The sequence below is a fragment of the Oncorhynchus clarkii genome, chromosome 1 (genome assembly GCF_045791955.1).
Source record: "Oncorhynchus clarkii lewisi isolate Uvic-CL-2024 chromosome 1, UVic_Ocla_1.0, whole genome shotgun sequence".
Lineage (NCBI taxonomy): Eukaryota > Metazoa > Chordata > Actinopteri > Salmoniformes > Salmonidae > Oncorhynchus > Oncorhynchus clarkii.
This window is the reverse complement of record NC_092147.1, coordinates 75,142,097-75,161,314: the sequence shown is the minus strand read 5'-3', so window position 1 is coordinate 75,161,314 and position 19,218 is coordinate 75,142,097. Positions and strand designations below refer to the sequence as shown.

General features: G+C 43.5%; 1 protein-coding gene across 4 annotated transcripts in view; it reads right to left on the bottom strand.

Moving 5' to 3' along the window:
- LOC139412201 (formin-2-like) overlaps window positions 1-19,218 on the bottom strand; it is a 58,090-nt gene that overhangs the window by 14,673 nt on the left and 24,199 nt on the right. For 3 of the 4 annotated variants that reach the window (XM_071159022.1, XM_071159046.1, XM_071159030.1), the window contains 7 exons: window positions 12,844-12,905; window positions 9,436-9,527; window positions 9,211-9,340; window positions 8,693-8,845; window positions 8,258-8,317; window positions 7,606-7,726; window positions 5,875-5,967 (listed from right to left, as the gene is read on the bottom strand). In XM_071159022.1, coding sequence (XP_071015123.1) covers window positions 5,875-5,967; window positions 7,606-7,726; window positions 8,258-8,317; window positions 8,693-8,845; window positions 9,211-9,340; window positions 9,436-9,527; window positions 12,844-12,905 — 711 coding nt within the window. The remainder of the gene's footprint in view (window positions 1-5,874; window positions 5,968-7,605; window positions 7,727-8,257; window positions 8,318-8,692; window positions 8,846-9,210; window positions 9,341-9,435; window positions 9,528-12,843; window positions 12,906-19,218) is intronic. The other variant, XM_071159038.1, reaches the window with a different exon arrangement.

Genomic DNA, 19,218 nt, shown 5'->3' with positions numbered 1-19,218 from the left:
CGTGGCACCGTCATAGGATGCCACCTTTCCAACAAGTCAGTTTGTTAAATTTCTGCCCTTCTAGAGCCGCCGGTCAACTGTAAGTGCTGTTATTGTAAAGTGGAAACGTCTAGGAGCAACAACGTCTCAGCCGCGAAGTGGTAGGCCACACAAGCTCACAGAACGGAATTGCCAAATGCTGAACCGTGTAGTGCATAAACATTGTCTGTCCTCAGGTGCAACACTCACTACTGAGTTCTAAACTGCCTCTGGAAGCAACATCACCACAAGAACCGTTCATTGGAAGCTTCATGAAATGGGTTTCCATAGCCAAGCAGCCACACACAAGCCTAAGATCACCATGAGCAATGCAAAGCGTCGGCTGGAGTGGTGTAACGCTCGCCGCCATTGGACTCTGGAGCAGTGGAAGCAGTTCTCTGGAGTGATAAATTACGCTTCACCATCTGGCAGTCCGATGGATGAATCTGAGTTTGGCGGATGCCAGGAGAACGCTACCTACCCCAATGCATAGTACCAACTGTAAAGTTTGGTGGAGGAGGAATAATGGTCTGGGGCTGTTTGTATGCTTAGTTCCCGTGAAGGGAAATCTTAACGCTACAGCATACAATGACTTTCTAGACGATTCTGTGCTTCCAACTTTGTTGCAATAGTTTGGGATAAGCCCTTTCCTGTTTCAGCATGACAATGCCCCCGTGCACGAAGCGAGATCCATACATAAATGTTTTGTCGGTGTAGAAGAACTTGACTGGCCTGCACAGAGCTCTGACCTCAACCCCATCGAACACCTTTGGGATGAATTGGAACACCAACTGCGAGCCAGGCCTAATTTCCCAACTTCAGTGCCCGACCTCACTAATGCTCTTGTGGCTGAATGGAAGCAATGTTCAAGCATCTAGTGGAAATCCTTCCCAGAAGAGTGGAGGTTGTTATAGCAGTTATAGCAACTCCATATTAATGCCCATGATTTTGGAAAGAGATGTTTGATGTCCATATACTTTTGTCCATTCTAGTGTAGCTTATACAATTTCTCATATAGGCAGAATGACTGGGTTTCCCCTGTATAGACAGTTTACACAGGATTTCACACATCAACATTAATAACACTTGCTGTCATTTTCAGGGTTAGTTCATGTAATTGATGTGTTGAACTGACTGCGGTGGCACCACTGACAAATGAACACCATGGTTTTGAAGGCAAGTGTTCTTTGTGTACATTTAGTATTAATGAGTTCAGGGAATTATTGTGAAATATCTTCAAACTCAGAGGAATTCTAGAAGATATCCTTAGCCTTAGGAGGATTTTTTCATAATTCTCTCTCTAATTCTCTTTTCCACCATGTATAAACAAAGATGTTGATTCGACGTACAATTGTAAGGTAACCAGCTGCAATAGGATAGTGAGTTTGGAAAAAAAATTATGTGCAAACTCACAATCCTATCGCAGCTGCTTGCCTTACAAATGTACAACGAATCAACATCTTATAAAAAAAAATGTATGTACAGCGCAGTTCATTTTCATTGAGATATTGAGGAAGTCTGTGATACTGTAACCAAGGTGTTCTGGTGAACCAGTCTTTGTCTGAGACCTGACTTGCATTAGCTCCCTGAGAAAATGCCTATAGGCCAACGTTTTAGCTGAGTGGGCTAACACAGTCTTGTAGTATGCAGACGAGGATGTCAAAGCGAAGGTGAACTGTACCGTAGGTGGTTTGGTGAACCACGCTTGCTTTTGGACTGACAACAGTCTTGTGGCATGCATGCGACCCAGGTTCAAACCTAGCCAATCTCATCTGCGTGTTTCTCCAGCTATATTGCTCTCACACACAATCCTATATGGTAGATAGATACCATATAAGACATGTTGTTAGTAGCCTTCAAGGGCAGCTTCCAAATCCATAGCAACCTAAAACCTATAGCCTCTTCATAGCCTTCCAAGACATCCACTAAAGTAGACGGGTAGGAATCTTTCTTGGCATGGATCTTCGGCCTGTCTTTATCGAGGGAACATCAAATCACTGCGTGTAATTGAAGCCAGAGCGACATCTAAGAAATCTTGACATGTCCAATGGGACGATCACTTTTGTCCACGGCTCCCTGTACTAAATCATTCTAATACTGATCCTCTCTTCTACATCTGCTTCCTATTGCTCATCAATAACCAATCAGAAATCTGAACAGGATGGACGTCATCAGATCAATGCAACAGAATAACAATCAGCAAAGAAGTATGGAATCCATTTTAAATCCATCCAAAATGTCATACAAACATACATGGATTGTATGTGGTGAGTTAATACAGGCCTTCTATACACATGTACACTACCGTTCAAAAGTTTGGGGTCATTTAGAAATGTCCTTCCTCTGTCCAATGTCTGTGTTCTTTTGCCCATCTTAATATTTTATTTTTATTGGCCAGTCTGAGATATGGCTTTTTCTTTACAACTCTGCCTAGAAGGCCTGCATCCCGGAGTCACCTCTTCACTGTTGACGTTGAGACTGGTGTTTTGCGGGTACTGCTTAATGAAGCTGCCAGTTGAGGACTTGTGAGGCATCTGTTTCTCAAACTAGACTCTCGAATCTACTTGTCCTCTTGCTCAGTTGTGCACCGGGGCCTCCCACTCCTCTTTCTATTCTGGTTAGGGCCAGTTTGTGCTGTTCCGAGAAGGGACTAGTACACAGCGTTGAACGAGATCTTCAGTTTTTTGGCAATTTCTCGCATGGAATAGCTTTCATTTCTCAGAACAAGAATAGACTGACCAGTTTCAGAAGAAAGTTATTTGTTTCTGGCCATTTTGAGCCTGTAATCGAACCCACAAATATGCTCCAGATACTCAACTAGTGTAAAGAAGGTAAGTTTAATTGTTTCTTTAATCAGAACAACAGTTTTCAGCTGTGCTAACATAATTTCAAAAGGGTTTTCTGATGATCAATTAGCCTTTTAAAATGATAAATTTGGATTCGCTAACACAACATGCAATTGGAACACAGGAGTGATAGTTGCTGATAATGGGCCTCTGTACGCCTATGTAGATATTCCATTAAAAATCAGCCGTTTCCAGCTACAATAGTAATTTACAACAATGTCTACACTGTATTTCTGATCAATTTGATGTTATTTTAATGGACTTAAAAATGAGCTTTACTTTCAAAAAGAAGGACATTTCTAAGTGACCCCAAACTTTTAAACGGTAGCGTAAGTACCTGTCTAGAGGTTTAAAAATAGATTCTGGACAACACCGAATAAATCTTATCTGACATGGTATGAGTAGGCAACCCTTGTAACCAAGGCAGTAATCAGTCCCCTAAAGAGAGCACGCAGACAATATTAGTAATCTTAATATTTCCATCAGAAACAGATAATCACATGGCCAATGTTCTGTTCGGAGGCACAGAGACTCCATCAAAGGCATCGCATGCATGAGAATCTGTGAAACAAGCGGGGAAAATCGAGCTAGACCAAACAGTGCCGTTCCTACGAGTCCCCTTTCACTGTTATTCTGTGGTTAGTTTCATGGTCAGAAAATAAACAAGAGTGGTGGAAACTGTGGAGCCAGAAACTGTTTAACTCCAGGGTCTGAAATGATAGAAATAACACAAATAAGACATTGCTGTTGTTGCTTTTTTTTGCCGCAGTGGAGGCAACCAGCGAATTTAGTCTGGAGCCTTCCAAGTCACATGTCAGTGTTACGCCGAACATTCCTCTCTCTGAGGACAACCTCGTCATTTGCATCAAAGGGAAAACCCAATATTTATTTCAGAGAGACGCTTTCATCCAGGCTTCCTTTAAAGTTGGACTCAAGGACAGTGAGCAACATAGCAGAAGAGCATGTGTTATAGATTACCAACTCTCATTTGAATACAACATCACTTGAGAAGGGGCCAGTGAGCTCAGAATTACAAGAAGAATGGGAACAGTTAGCTAGAAATAGCCTGCTATGTAAAACTGCCTAGAATGATATCCTACATGTTTTAATAGACATGAAAACCAAACCTAATTTTCTCTGTTATGATGAGCATAGTTCCATTCTTTTAAACATATTTTCTACGCTTTACCTCAGTGTTAAGTAAGTTAAAAGGACTGAGATACAGGGGTAAAGGTACTCTTTTACAGGAGGTTGTTGAAAGGGTCTGGGAGGGAGGGTGATAACAAACACACTGTGGTCAAATTAAAACAAACATGGTTGATCACAAAGGGAAGGCGCTAGGTGGATTCATCATCAGCGCTCGTTCCACTGCTAATTCATCATCCCTGTTTTAACTGTTCCCAGGGTAAACAGCTTCCTCCAAGTGTTTATTTGATTTCCTGGTATGACAGAGGGAGGAATGGAGAGAACGCGAGAGTAAACGAGTGAGGTTGAGAGAGGAGGCTCTTCCAGAGGCCATAAAGTAAAAAGAGAAAGAAAAGAGGTGAAGAATGAACAGGAGGAGGAAGACAAGGACAAACCAGATTGCTATTACAGCTACACTATCTAACCTGTCAGGGTCCAATCCTGCCTATAGCCCTCATTATGTGTTCATGTTTGGCCTGGATGTACGTCTGCTCTTGAAATGTCTTTCAGACAGAGGTCAAAGGCTCAGCTAACAGGTGCTGCTGCAGCTCATCATAACAGGGACAAAGTTGAAACAATAGCCTTGAGTTATTCAATGCAGTCGGGTGTAAGCAAAGGTCTCCATGGAAACTGCGTTGATTCAAATAAAAATCTAATCAAACTGTATTTGTCACGTACACAGTTTATATCAGGTATAAAATGTGCAGTGAAATGCTAGCTCCCTCAACATTGCAGTACAATAATAAAGTTATAAGAAGGTAATATACATTGCAATAACCTGATATGTATACAATTTACAGCATAGATTATGAGTGTGCTATGCCAATTATGAATGTATTTACAATATAAAGTGAGAAGTGACTTGGTCGTTCAGTTGAATAAATAGTATATAATAGAACAGCAGCATTGAATGTGTGTGTGTGTGTGTGTGTGTGTGTGTGTGTGTGTGTGTGTGTGTGTGTGTGTGTGTGTGTGTGTGTGTGTGTGTCTGTGTGTGTGTGTGTGTCTGTGTGTGCGTGTGTGTCTGTGTGTCTGTGTGTGCGTGTCTGTGTGTGCGTGCGTGCGTGTGCTTGTGTGTGTCTGTGTGTGTGCTTGTATGTGTGTGAGTGTGTGTGTGTATATGTCTATGTCTATGTGCTTGTGTGTGTATGTGTGTGTGTGTGTGTCTGTGTGTGCGTGCGTGTGCTTATGTGTGTCTGTGTGTGTGTGTATATGTCTATGTCTATATGCTTGTGTGTGTATGTGTATGTGTGTGTGTGTGTTTGTGTGTGTGCGCATGTGCTTGTGTGCTTGTGTGTAAGGGTTTGATGTGCGGAGTCAGTGCAAATAGTCACAAGGTGCAGGTCTGAGCAGGTAGAATGATGTTTTCTGCACATCTTTCTTCCAAACACTGTACATTAACCAGAAGAGCAACTGAGACATTAGTCTTGGCAGGACAGATGCAGTGCAGTCTAACCAAAGGTTAGCATGATGATCAACTGCCCATCTCTACACTCTATTCTCTAACACAGATCCAAGATGGCTTCCTTATGTCAGGTATTCTGACACTGAACATAACCCAGTGAAATATCTGAGGCATTAGCCTTCATCTTTGGGGTAGCTACACTTTAGTTGCACCAAGGATAAGGGGTATCAATGATCCGTCTCGAAGCTTGACTCTCACTACTTGAAGAACCAAAATGGCTTCCTTTGTCATTGATCAATGGTCCATTTGTCTCAGCCACAACCCAAAATGGCCTCAGTGATGGTTGAGTCATTTGTCAAGTAACCACAACTGGGGCACCTTCACCTCTTGCCTGTCTGTACTCTGTGTTCGCAAACTCACCTTGGCTCAGAAACCCCTCCATCTTCTCTTTAAAGGGTTGCAGGTGCTCTTCAGAAGAGACCTGACAGACCTTCTCTGTCTCGGCCGAGCATGCTGGAGTGGAGGAGGACAAAGAAGGAAGAAAAAGAACGAGACAGCTTGTAAAGACTATTTTTGACATTGCAGTATTACACTCTACCTGTTTGTGTAATTGGGGCTAATTACTGTACATAATGTGTATAACTGATGTGGATTGGGCAAAGGCAAACTAACCAGTAATGATGCATTCCCATTCACCCTAATACTTTTCTCCAAACAATGAGTGATACCCATGGAACCTGCAGACCCCTTAAACGTCCCTTGGCGCACCCCAGAGTCACGGTCCATCAGCGCTCATGATGAATCCAAAACTTGCCTGCCAGAGTTCTCAGAGTTAATTGGTTGACCATATGGCCCCCTCTGTGGAGCTAGCTGTTGTCCTGAGGGCCATCCAAGCCCACTGCTGTGGGATGCCTACTAATTAACCTAATCCCCAGGCAACTGTCATCGAAGCCCACATCTGTTGCAACACTCAGCTGTTCCCTCTAAAGTAAAGAGAACCTACAGTATGTGATGAAACATTTATGTACACCATCATGGTACTCTGCCATTGGGAATGAGGACGTGAGTCAGTCTCCCAGTGAACCTTGGAAACCTGATAATCGGAAGCTTCACAAGATTGATTGCAGTGCAGTAAAAAACAATAGGAGCCTTGGTTTAACAGTAAGATACATGAAACATGATAGAGAAGAGAGGAGATTTGGGTGATTATTCTTGATTGACACATATAAAATAGATGCACTCTGTTAGCGTTAATGTTTCCCCACCTGTAGATCCCTATAATGTGCTGTAAGTGTTGAATGAGTCAGGACTGACTAATGAATATAATAAGTATTTCCCCATTCAGTCATTCATTCGGTCGCACAGGGATTTTGTTTTCAACCAATGAGCTTGGCTTTAAGTGTGTAATCTGATTTCCACACTTCATCAGGGCTTTTTGTTGGGAAAAGACTTGACAGACTTCAGCCTTAGTCAGTAATTCCCTGTAAACCTCTAAAACATTTTTGTAAGTGCTACCTGGACTTGTATTTTATGCGAAGTGACCTAGTATTTAGGTTGAACTATTATGAAAAGGATACACATACTATATTCTGTTCTTGCTCAACTGGATGACTGTCAAACAGTATTGCTACCCACCCAGTACACTGATAGTTTTGAAGGTTTTAATTATGGGACCTTCAGATCTTATGGTTTGTAATGTGAGTATGCAGGGGGTAGCATAAATAAGGCGGCCTCTCCAGGTCCTTGACCCACTCTGAGGGGCCTGAGCTGGGGCACACAGGTAGGAGAAGCCCCTTGAACCTGGCTTGTTTGGCTCTCTGTGTTGTGATTCTACAGGAGTCTGCTCCTGACTCTCCATCTGGTTTGGTGGTCTGTACGACAAACAGATGCTATCTGTTGGCCCTGTTCTGTGATCAAAACATCACTATGGCTGGGCACACTTGGAATAATTTCCCCATGATAGAGATACAGGGATGCATTTCACCTGAGTTATACTTTCATAAATCCTACACAATGGGTCATAAACATGATGTGACACCTGTCATAATCAACATTGACTCAGGTTTACTACCTGGTGTTGGTGACATACAGTCCAAGGTTTGTCAGTGGAGCTCCAAATGGAGATAATATATTTGTGGGATCCAGTCTCACCTTTGAGGTCTTTCCTTAGCTTGCGTAGATCTCTCTGAAAGTCCTCAAACTTCATCTGAGAGGCCTGGAAGAGATCCTGGGGTTCAGGGAGAGGGTAGACACAGGTCTCTCTACCTGCGTCCTGACAACATACAGACACACAGTCAAAGTCAATCATCATCAAAGACCAGAACAACCCTCTCCAGCATACATCTCAGTTAACATTGGGCTGGATGTCTCGACCATTCTTATCAGTAGTCCAAACATTCCCAGTAAGATAAGGTTGCAATGGTGGTAGTGGTTATAGTTGTCAGCTAGAGAGGAGCCATTGTAATCAAAGAATACGTTTATCCTGTCAATCAGTGTTACCAGGGAGCCATTAGGAGCCCAGAACAGTGTCGTGTAGGTTGATTTTGGCAACATACTCTCGCCTGAGTTCATCTCATCTGGCTAACCTAATTATTTACAATAGGCCCCCTTTGGATCCTGTGCCAGCTAACGTGCTACAGGTCGAGCTGAACTGAGAAAAGGAAAGGAAAATAAATAATTTGATTAAAAAAATAAGCCACGCTATCCTCTGGCGAGAGAGAAGATGAAAAGGGCTCTGGAAAGATATCCCAGCAAATCAGAGTAAATCAGAAAGTGATTCAAATAAACAGGAACTAGAACATACCTCATCAAAGTGCCTTAGATAGTAAGCAACGATGAATGACAAAAGACTCTGAGAGTTATCCTGAAAGAGAGACAGTTGAAAAGATCCAAATAAATAAACTGTAAATCCTTTTTGTCATTAATCTAATCATTTTAGAGCAGAATGTTCTAATTTGTATGGAGAAAACATCTAAAGAGGACTTAGAAGCAATGCATCAAACACAAGTGAAACCTCTGCTGGGGAGAGTGTCATAACTTAACGCTGGTAACTTGTCTTATATTCTTTATGGGCACCTCTCTGGGATTCCAATACTGAAAACACTGACCACTATGTTCTTGCAGGACAGCACTGGCGGTACACCAAACATCTAACAAGCAGTCAGTCAGTCACTCATTTGGGGACAAAGACATTCCCTAAGCACCGTAATAAGGCAGTTACGGTCAGAGCTTAACATACACTCACACTGCTCTTGACGTCCTTGAGTTTGGGCAGGATGTCCAGAGTGAAGCCGTCAGCCTGCCCGCGCGATCGGTTCCCTCCGTTCATGAAGTTCCCAAAAGCTAAGACAAGACCTAGCACCTGCATCACACACTGACCTCTCTGCAGAGTCTGATACGCAGCATGGGGAAAGACAGAGACAAGGAGTTGAGGAAGGGGTGGAGAAGGGACGAGAAGGAGAAAGGGAAATATATAAGAGAGAGGTAGAGAAGCGGAAAGCAAAGTGATAAGAAGAAGAACAAAGAAAAGAGGATAGAGAAACAGAAGATCGAGGGGGGAAATAGACAAACTGAAGAAGAGCAAGAGATAGTTCAGTTCAGTGCATCTGGTCTCTAGGAGGCATACTGTATATTATCCCTCGCCAGAGATTCTGGCTTTCATTCCTTATGTACTGAACACTCTCGATGCATGGCTGTGCATTACATTGTCCGCTAACACCACAGGCTGTTTTTAGACAGAATGTAGAGGAGACTCACCGTACACACTCTCTGAAGGATTTCAACTTTCCGGAGGATGGAGGAGATACATTCATCAAAGGTTGATTGAAAGAGGATACAAAACACCCTTCCTGAGAAATTGGGGATTTGGGACAGCTGGAAGAGAAACCTTAGGGAAGAGGAAAGTACAAGAACAAGATGATAGGGATAAAAGGCAGACACCATTTTGAAATTGTGATTTTCTTGGCCTACATTTGCTCTCACTGTTCAGGCTTGTCCAATGGCTTTGCGTCGTCTTTATCTTTGGATGACTTGATGTGCTTCTCAATCTTCTCCATCTCATCTTGCTGGGCTCTCTGAAATAGGTAAAGAGAGTGATATTGGGTAACAGTAAGTGAAACACAAAAGTGTACCTTGTGCTTGAGATATACCGTACATGCACACATACCCTGTTCTTAAACATAGAAGGGAACTGAATGTGGCCAAATACAGCCTTTGTAGATACTTTATGAACACTGGTTTTGATTTATAAGATATTTGCACATTCTCCGACACAAAACCACAGTTTAGTACAAGGTGATCGAACAAAAATAAACCAGTCCAGAGATGGCGTATCATTTAACAAAAGCAAGAAGACAATAGAGGTTGACACACCTGATGCAAAATGGCAAAGCCATAAAACGGCCGACACAGAGAAATGTAAACTCTTTAAGTCTCTCATGACTTCAGGCTTGTCTGAGGAAGCAGGTTAGGGGAGCTGACGTTGACTCCAGTCTGGCCCAGGAATAACTCAGCAGCAGCAGATCAAACACAGGGCAAATTAGTATTCAACACACTCTGCCTTGGGTCTGCCAGGGTAAGCTCTGGTTCTGGTTAACGATATGTTTTAAAGTGTAAATACATTTAACATGAAACAGGTCCTTTTTTAACTTCTGGGTGTACCAACGTGAGGAGTAATTTGTGGACAAGACGATATGATGGTGAGATCTATGAATTGGTACATTTCTCTTTGGCTGTGATAGTATGGGAGAAAGTTGCATGCAACATTCCAGAGAAAGGCAACTGCTGTGTGACTAATCCTTTATTTCTGGTCAACTGTTTTTCTCAACCTCCCATGTATGGCACTAAACTTCAAGTCAAGATTGTTTTCTGATGACCGAGAACATAGCCTGAGGTGCTATTATCGTATTGACCCATGTCACTGTCACCAATCCTGTGTTAATCATACAAGGTGACAGTGTTGTTATAATGTTCCTCAACCCCGGCAGTCTCAGCCTCTGAGTAGATGTCATGAGCGCAAGTGTTGGGGTTTGTCATGCTGATGCTTATCACGTGCACAGTAATGTGGTGTTGGGAGGGGTTGCCTGAACTTCTAAGTGTCGTGTCAGATGATTATGACTCCTGATATTTGTGGGGAGGGGTACCTCACAGTGACCTCTTCCTTCCTGTGGGATTGTCTTTTGAGAGCAGTAGTGGTTATATTTTCAGAGCCCACAGACAGGGTGACTCCACGTCTTACTGTGAAGTGAGGAGTGACCTTCTCCATGGCTCTGTGTATGTGAGTGTGTTCTAGAACTGTGAGGGTGTAACCATTAGAACCCCTTATTCCGAAGTCAGGGTGGCTACACTGCCAACTGTGGTTAGGGGTTGGAGACTGGGAGACAGGATGGAGTTGCAATACAAAAGAGAAACAATATGGCTCCTCAATTTGACTCCTGGGTTGAGCAGACCCTCTGTTATTAAGGTCGATGTCCACGCCCCCTGTATGGGCTAATAGCAGTAAGGCCAATTAAAAATGTTCATCAAATAATTTTAGAATATATTTTTGGGATTCTTCAAGGGGTCTTAAAATTCTAAATCAAATAGCAAAATGATCCTTGGTATGACCTTGTTAAAACAATTCCATATAGCTTAGTAGTACTTCCCCCCCAACTCCGGTTTAGACAGAACTTAGACTCTTATGGGTTATGACACATTTCCTCAAAACTACACCATGTCTTAAGCCACAGTCATTTTCAATATTATTAATGTGGCTCTAGAAGTCAAAGGACGGGCCTCTTGTGTTGCCCAGCCAAAAGCTTCTCAGGAATGTCATAGTATCTTAAACCTGTATCAAGGTTGAAATTGAAAAAACATGTTCCTTTTCATGCTTCTCTCTTTGTTGACATAACGATCCAAATGTTCAGCTAAAAGAGACAGGTTAAACCACAGGAGGTTAGGGGAACTTTAATTGGGGAGGACGAGCTCGTGGTAATCAGTGGAACGGTATCAAATACATCAAATACATGGTTTCCATGTGTTTGATGCCATTCCATTGGCTCCGTTCCAGCCATTATTATGAGCCATCCACTGGCCGGTTAACGTCTTGCAGGGCTAATGATGTGGCTATTGTAATTAAATAACAACACACTTTATTACATTATCCCATTGTACTTTAATAAAACAGTGCCTATTATACCAGTGTAGAGAAATACATTAAAATCCAATAGAGATAATATGTATGATTATATGATAATGCATGTCTTACAAGAGAGGAGCCAACTTCTTTAAATGACAATAGATGTTTACTAGAGAAAAGTCTATCCCCTTCCAGCATACATACAGTACACAGGGCTGACTCTGTGGCCAAACACCACACATACCAATAGGGATTGTGGCTTCCATGTTTGTTTTTGTATTTAAAGCACATTTCCTTTAGTTGGCCTTTCAAGTGGACCAGATGGAACATGAACTCCAGATACAGAGGCATGTTCAGAGCAGACGCTGTGGAACTGACATCCACAGCAAAATCATTCAACTATTCTGGAAACACTATAAAGACTTAGGTAATGACTAAAGATTCAAAGACTGTTTATGAAAAGCCCGCCTTCCCACATGTTTCAAGGAAGGTGCACATAATTGATGGGAATTGTAGTTTTTGTTTAGTAGTCAAAATATAACAAAATGAATAACTGTTGACTGATTTACAACTAGTTGCTAATACTGTGGCTTGACTACATTAGTACTGTAGCTTTCTGTAACTATATGACATGAAACTTAAACAACGATGGTTTCGTTGGAAACCACTACATTTGGAGTCGAAAAGCTCAAAATCTAGTTGATATTGTTGTTCAATAACCTCTACATGGAACTTGTGTGAGTTGGTGAATCTTACATGACTTGTGGTAATGTAGACACGTTTGCCTGTCCATTGATTAACCTTTCATATTCCACATGCCCTATGTTTCTCAACATTTTTGATACCAGGGACCGGCAAGCCATGGTCCCTCCTCTGTCAGGGACCGGCAAGCCATGGTCCCTCCTCTGTCAGGGACCGGCAAGCCATGGTCCCTCCTCTGTCAGGGACCGGCAAGCCATGGTCCCTCCTCTGTCAGGGACCGGCAAGCCATGGTCCCTCCTCTGTCAGGGACCGGCAAGCCATGGTCCCTCCTCTGTCAGGGACCGGCAAGTTATGTTTTTTCACTGTAGTGCTGACTAAATTAGTGTCAGTTAACCAGCTCAGGGACCAGCAGCCAGCAAAATCCTAAGGACCGCCACAGGTCCACGGACCGGAGGTTGAGAAACACTGCCCAAAACAAGTTTGTTTTTTCCTTCAGTGACAGTTCGTGTCATCAAACGTTTACCAATGAAAAAGCGTAGTGTATAATCATTAATATAATTCAAACAACTTACATTGTCATACAGGGATTGCAAGGTCTCAAGGTCCACCACAGTGTTGTCCATGTTCAGAATGGCTTGAAAGGAAGGGAAAGAATAGGTAGCATTTAATGATAATATCTGCCGAGTTCCTATTTGATAAAAGATTCTGGTCCCATCTTACAAAGAAATCTTAACCAGTCATGACAAGAACAACAACAGCATGTGTTCAGCCTTGGCAGATCTGCCAATACACTCATACAGTACATTTAGCCCCCCGACTGAGTTATCATTAATTTCGGACTAAAAGATAACTAATGTCAAGATATCTAGACTGATTACAGTCCCATTTCCCTACTAAATTAATTTGATCCATGAGAAATATGAGAAACAGATTTTGGCCTGTTGCTGGTAAGCGCACAGTGACTTCAATACATGCATAATCAATCTACAGTACAAAATACCATCTATCTTCTGAGCTCGTGCTACTAGGTGACCTAAACTGGGACATGCTTAACACCCCGGCTATCCTACAATCCAAGCTTGATGCCCTCAATCTCACACAAATTATCAATGAACCTACCAGGTACAACTCCAAATCCGTAAACACGGGCACCCTCATAGATGTCATCCTAACTAACTCGCCCTCCAAATACACCTCTGCTGTTTTCAATCAATATCTCAGCGATCACTGCCTCATTGCCTGTATCCGTAATGGGTCTGCGACCAAACGATCACCCCTCACCACTGTCAAACGCTCCCTAAAACACTTCTGCGAGCAGGCCTTTCTAATCGACCTGGCTGGGATATCCTGGAATGACATTGACCTCATCCTGTCAGTAGATGATGCCTGGCTATTCTTTAAAGTGTCTTCCTCACCATCTTAAATAAGCATGCCCCATTCAAAAAATGTAGAACTAGGAATAGATATAGTCCTTGGTTCACTCCAGACCTTTCTGCCCTTGACCAGCACAAAAACATCCTGTGGCGTTCTGCATTAGCATCGAATAGCCCCCGTGATATGCAACTTTTCTGGGAAGATAGGAACAGATATACACAGGAAGTTAGGAAAGCTAAGGCTAGCTTTTTCAAACAGAATTTTGCATCCTGTAGTACTAACTCAAAAAAGTTCTGGGACACTGTAAAGTCCATGGAGAATAAGAGCACCTCCTCCAAGCTGCCCACTGCACTGAGGCTAGGAAACACTGTCACCACCGATAAATCCACTATAATTGAGAATTTCAATAAGCATTTCTCTACGGCTGGCCATGCTTTCCACCTGGCTACCCCTAACCCGGTCAACTGCCCGGCACCCTCCACAGCAATCCGCCAAAGCCCCCACCATTTCTCCTTCACCCAAATCCAGATAGCTGATGTTCTGAAAGAGCTGCAAAATCTGGACCCCTACAAATCAGCCGGGCTAGACAATCTGGACCCTCTCTTTCTAAAATGATCCGCCGAAATTGTTGCAACCCCTATTACTAACCTATACAACCTCTCTTTCGTATCATCTGAGATTCCCATAGATTAGAAAGCTGCCGCGGTCATCCCCCTCTTCAAAGGGGGTGACACTCTAGACCCAAACTGCTACAGACCTATATCTATCCTACCCTGTCTTTCTAAGGTCTTCGAAAGCCAAGTCAACAAACAGATTACCGACCATTTTGAATCCCACCGTATCTTCGCCGCTATGCAATCTGGTTTCAGAGCTGGTCATGGGTGCACCTCAGCCAGGCTTAAGGTTCTAAACGGTTCTAAATCATAACCGCCATTGATAAGAGACATTACTGTGCAGCCGTATTCTACAACCTGGCCAAGGCTTTTGACTCTATCAAACCACATTCTTATCGACAGGCTTGGTTTCTCAAATGATTGCCTCGCCTTGTTTACCAACTACTTCTCAGACAGAGTTCAGTGTGTCAAATCGGAGGGCCTGTTGTCCAGACCTCTGGCAGTCTCTATGGGGGTGCCACAGGGTTCAATCCTTGGGCTGACTCTCTTCTCTGTATACATCAATGATGTTGCTCTTGCTGCTGGTGATTCTCTGATACACCTCTACGCAGACGACACCGTTCTGTATACTTCTGGCCCATCTTTGGACACTGTGTTAACTAACCTCCAGATGAGCTTCAATGCCATTACAACTCTCCTTCCGTGGCCTCCAACTGCTCTTAAACGCAAATAAAACGAAATGCATGCTATTCAACCGATCACTGCCCACATCTGCTCGCCCATCCAGCATCACTACTCTGGACGGCTCTGACAACTACAAATACCTAGGTGTCTGGTTAGACTGTAAACTCTCCTTCCAGACTCACATTAAGCATCTCCAATCCAAAATTAAATCTAGAATCGTCTTCCTATATCGCAACAAAGCATCTTTCACTCATGCTGCCAAACATACCCTCGTAAAACTGACCATCCTACCGATCCTCGACTTTGGTGATGTCATCTATAAAATAACCTCCAACACTCTACTCAATAAACTGGATGCAGTCTATCACAGTGCCATCCGTTTTGTCACCAAAGCCCCATACACTACCCACCATTGCGACCTGTACGCTCTCGTTGGTTGGCCCTCGCTTCATACTCATCGCCAAACCCACTGGCTACAGGTTATCTACAAGTCTCTGCTAGGTAAAGCCCAGCCTTATCTCAGCTCACTGGTCACCATAGCAGCACCCACTCGTAGCACGCGCTCCAGCAGGTATATCTCACTGGTCACTCCCAAAGCCAATTCCTCCTTTTGTCGTCTTTCCTTCCAGTTCTCTTTATCTTGCTCCTTTGCACCCCAGTATCTCTACATGCACATTCATCTTCTGCACATCTACTATTCCAGTGTTTAATTGCTATATTGTAATTACTTCGCCACCATGGCCTATTTATTGTCTTAACTCCCTCATCTTACCTCATTTGCACTCACTGTATATAGACTTTTTGTTTTCTTTTGTTCTACTGTATTATTGACTGTATGTTTTGTTTATTCCATGTGTAACTCTGTGTTGTTGTATGTGTCGAATTGCTATGCTTTATCTTGGCCAGGTCGCAGTTGCAAATGAGAACTTGTTCTCAACTAGCTTACCTGGTTAAATAAAGGTGAAAAAAAATAATCTACATTACACTTGGTTTCTAGGTTGTTGGTACAAGGGCTGTTCTTGCTGGCCATCTGATGAGCTGGTGACACATCTCACACACTGCAGTACAGACTGCTTTCTCACACCACAGGTACTACTGGAACTGAGTATCCAAGTTGTCATCCCTCCCCTTTAACACTGGTAGTCATAAACTAAAACATGAATATGGGTTCTTGAAAAATCTGTCAAGTTAAAAAGCGCTGTGTTTGAATTTCAGTGTATGATGTCACCTTTTTGTCTCAACGCAAGGACCTCGCACCTGTGAGTGTAATCCTTTGAAAGTAAATGTTAAAGATAAACAGAGCCTGGGGCTAGCTAGTTTAACCTGACGTGTTGAGGTATGCATTGAGCACAGAGAGACCACATACGTATATCATCTGATCTATGTTGAAGTACTGTCACAAAGCTCATCTAAAAAGGAAAAGGATATAATAAACATGACATATTCAGGCTCTCCTGCAGTACGTCTGATTACAAAAGGTTAATGAACTTGCATGACACATGCATTCCTAGCTGAAACTTTTGCACACAATCTCCTATTTAATAGAAGCCGAATGTAACCCTCCCTGGAATATAAGTGTAGATAAATCAGTTGAATGAGTGTTCTATGAAAACCTTTGTAGTTACTATTCACCACCTTGGTATTTTTGCCGACCTGTCTATCAGTGAACTAGTGTTTCGTAATTTTTTTGTTGTTGTTGTACTTTTTACCCCTTAATCTCCACAATTTCATGAGAATTTATTTATTTATTTTTTATTTTTTAAATTTTTACCCCTTTTTCTCCCCAATTTCGTGGTATCCAATTGTTGTAGTAGCTACTATCTTGTCTCATCGCTACAACTCCCGTACGGGCTCGGGAGAGACGAAGGTTGAAAGTCATGCGTCCTCCGATACACAACCCAACCAGCCGCACTGCTTCTTAACACAGCGCGCATCCAACCCGGAAGCCAGCCGCACCAATGTGTCGCAGGCTACACCTGGCAACCTTGGCACACTGCACCCGGCCCGCCACAGGAGTCACTGGTGCGCGATGAGACAAGGACATCCCTACCGAGCAAGCCCTCCCTAACCCGGACGACGCTAGGCCAATTGTGCGTCGCCCCACGGACCTCCCGGTCGCGGCCGGTTACGACAGAGCCTGGGCGCGAACCCAGGGACTCTGATGGCACAGCTGGCGCTGCAGTACAGCGCCCTTAACCACTGCGCCACCCGGGAGGCCTAGTTGCGATTTTGTCCCATCGCTGCAAGTCCATATGGACTCAGGAAAGGCGAAGGTCGAGAGCCATGCGTCCTCCGAAACACAACCCGCCAAGCCGCACTGCTTCTTGACACACTGCTCGCTTAACTCGGAAGCCAGCTGCACCAATGTGTCAGAGGAAACACCGTACAGCTGGTGACCGAAGTCAGCATGCATGCGCCCGCCACAAGGAGTCGCAAGAGTGCGATGGGGCAAGGACATCCCAGTCAGCCAAAACCTCCCCTAACCCGAATGACGCTGGGCCAATTGTGCGCCGCCTCATGGGTCTCCCGGTCGCGGCCGGCTGCGACACAGCCTGGGATCGAACCAGGGTCTGTAGTGACGCCTCTAGCACTGCGATGCAGTGCCTTAGAACACTGCGCCACTCGGGAGGCCCGTGTTTCATTACTTGTCATGTTTTGTGTTTTTGTGGATCCCAGGAAGAATAGCTGCTGCCTTTGCAATAGCTAATGGGGATCTGAAAACAAGTAAACACAGCATCAACCCAATTGTGATCTTCTTCCAATCATTCATATTGCTGGCCTTGATCTGCAGGAAATCATTGGGGATTTGGAAATTGCTGTGTAAAGGCCTTTTGGTTTTCTGTACTGTGGTCAGTCTGGCCAAACAAGCAAAACTGTCAGATCTTTATTTTATTTTGTTATCCCATGTCTGTCAACGGAAAATTGCTGTGAGAGAAAATGAACAATCCTCAAACAGCTTTCTTCTTCTATAATATGAATCCCTCTATCTCTTCTTCAATCCCCAAGTGACTCCATCACATACTCCATTTCGATTTCTCTCACACCCTACCCTCTGTCTGCCAGTTTCTCTCTCTCTCTTTATTTAGCTTTCACCCTAAACCCTTTCACACTCTCTTTCCCTCCACAGTCACCACAGGGACAGCCTCTCCCTTCCTCTGCCTGCTCTCCCTCTCGCTGCCTGCTCTCTCACTCTCACTCATTTGGTTTAAGTTACTGACTCAAACAGGGTTGAGTATCTGACAGAGAGGAAAAGCCTGTATCATCTCTCCCGTCCATGACCAAACCCAGCAGCAACTTCCAGCATCCTCCATACCGCAATGAGCCAGGTTCCAACCCTGGCACCTAGCACGATGACTAGCCCTATAAAAGCCTACAGGAAGCCCACATCGCACGGAGGTGTCTTATGAAAGTGTCAGCCAAATAGAAGACTAATTCTAAACTGGGTGGTTCGAGCCCTGAATGCTGATTGGCTGACAGCCGTTGTATATTAGATCGTATACCACAGGTATAACAAAACATTTGTTTTTACTGCTCTAATTATGTTGGTAACTAGTTTATAATAGCAATAAGGCACCTGGAGGTTTGTGGTATATGGCCAATATACTACGGCTAAGGGCTGTGTCCAGGCACTTCGCGATGCGTCGTGGATAAGAACAGCCCTTAGCCGTGGTATATTGGCCATATACCACACCCACTCGTGCCTTATTGCTTAAATAACCACCAATGGTGAGCTATCACGACTCTCTATAAAACAATGCCACAGTCATAAAAAAGAAGATCAAAACTATGATTCAGAAAATGTCTCTTTCTCCCTTGTCTCTTTAGATGTGGGGTTTAGAGAACATATTACAATCCCAAACAGTGTAACATTATGTGGATGGTTCCCAGATCATTCTGAACATGTGAAGCACTGTATTTCTCTTTCCCTATCTCATCACCCCATGATATACTGTACCCTCTAATTAACACTAATGCTGTATGCTGAAAGAAAGTCCTAACACTGGCGACTGATGAGTATGGCCCACCTCCTCCCGTTGAGATAAGCCTATGAAGAGAACTTATAGGATAGACAGACCCTCCCCAGCGTACATCTTTTAAGGCGTGTTTAGACACACGGATGAGGGATGAATGGCGAGGCAATCAGAGGACTATAACAGGAGGAGATTCCATTCTCAGTTAAGTCTGGAGTAGTTCCCCTTTAAAAAGGCAATTTAGACCAGGACACAGACTGACAATAGATTAGAGAACGAGAGAAAGCGGGATAAAAGAGAATAT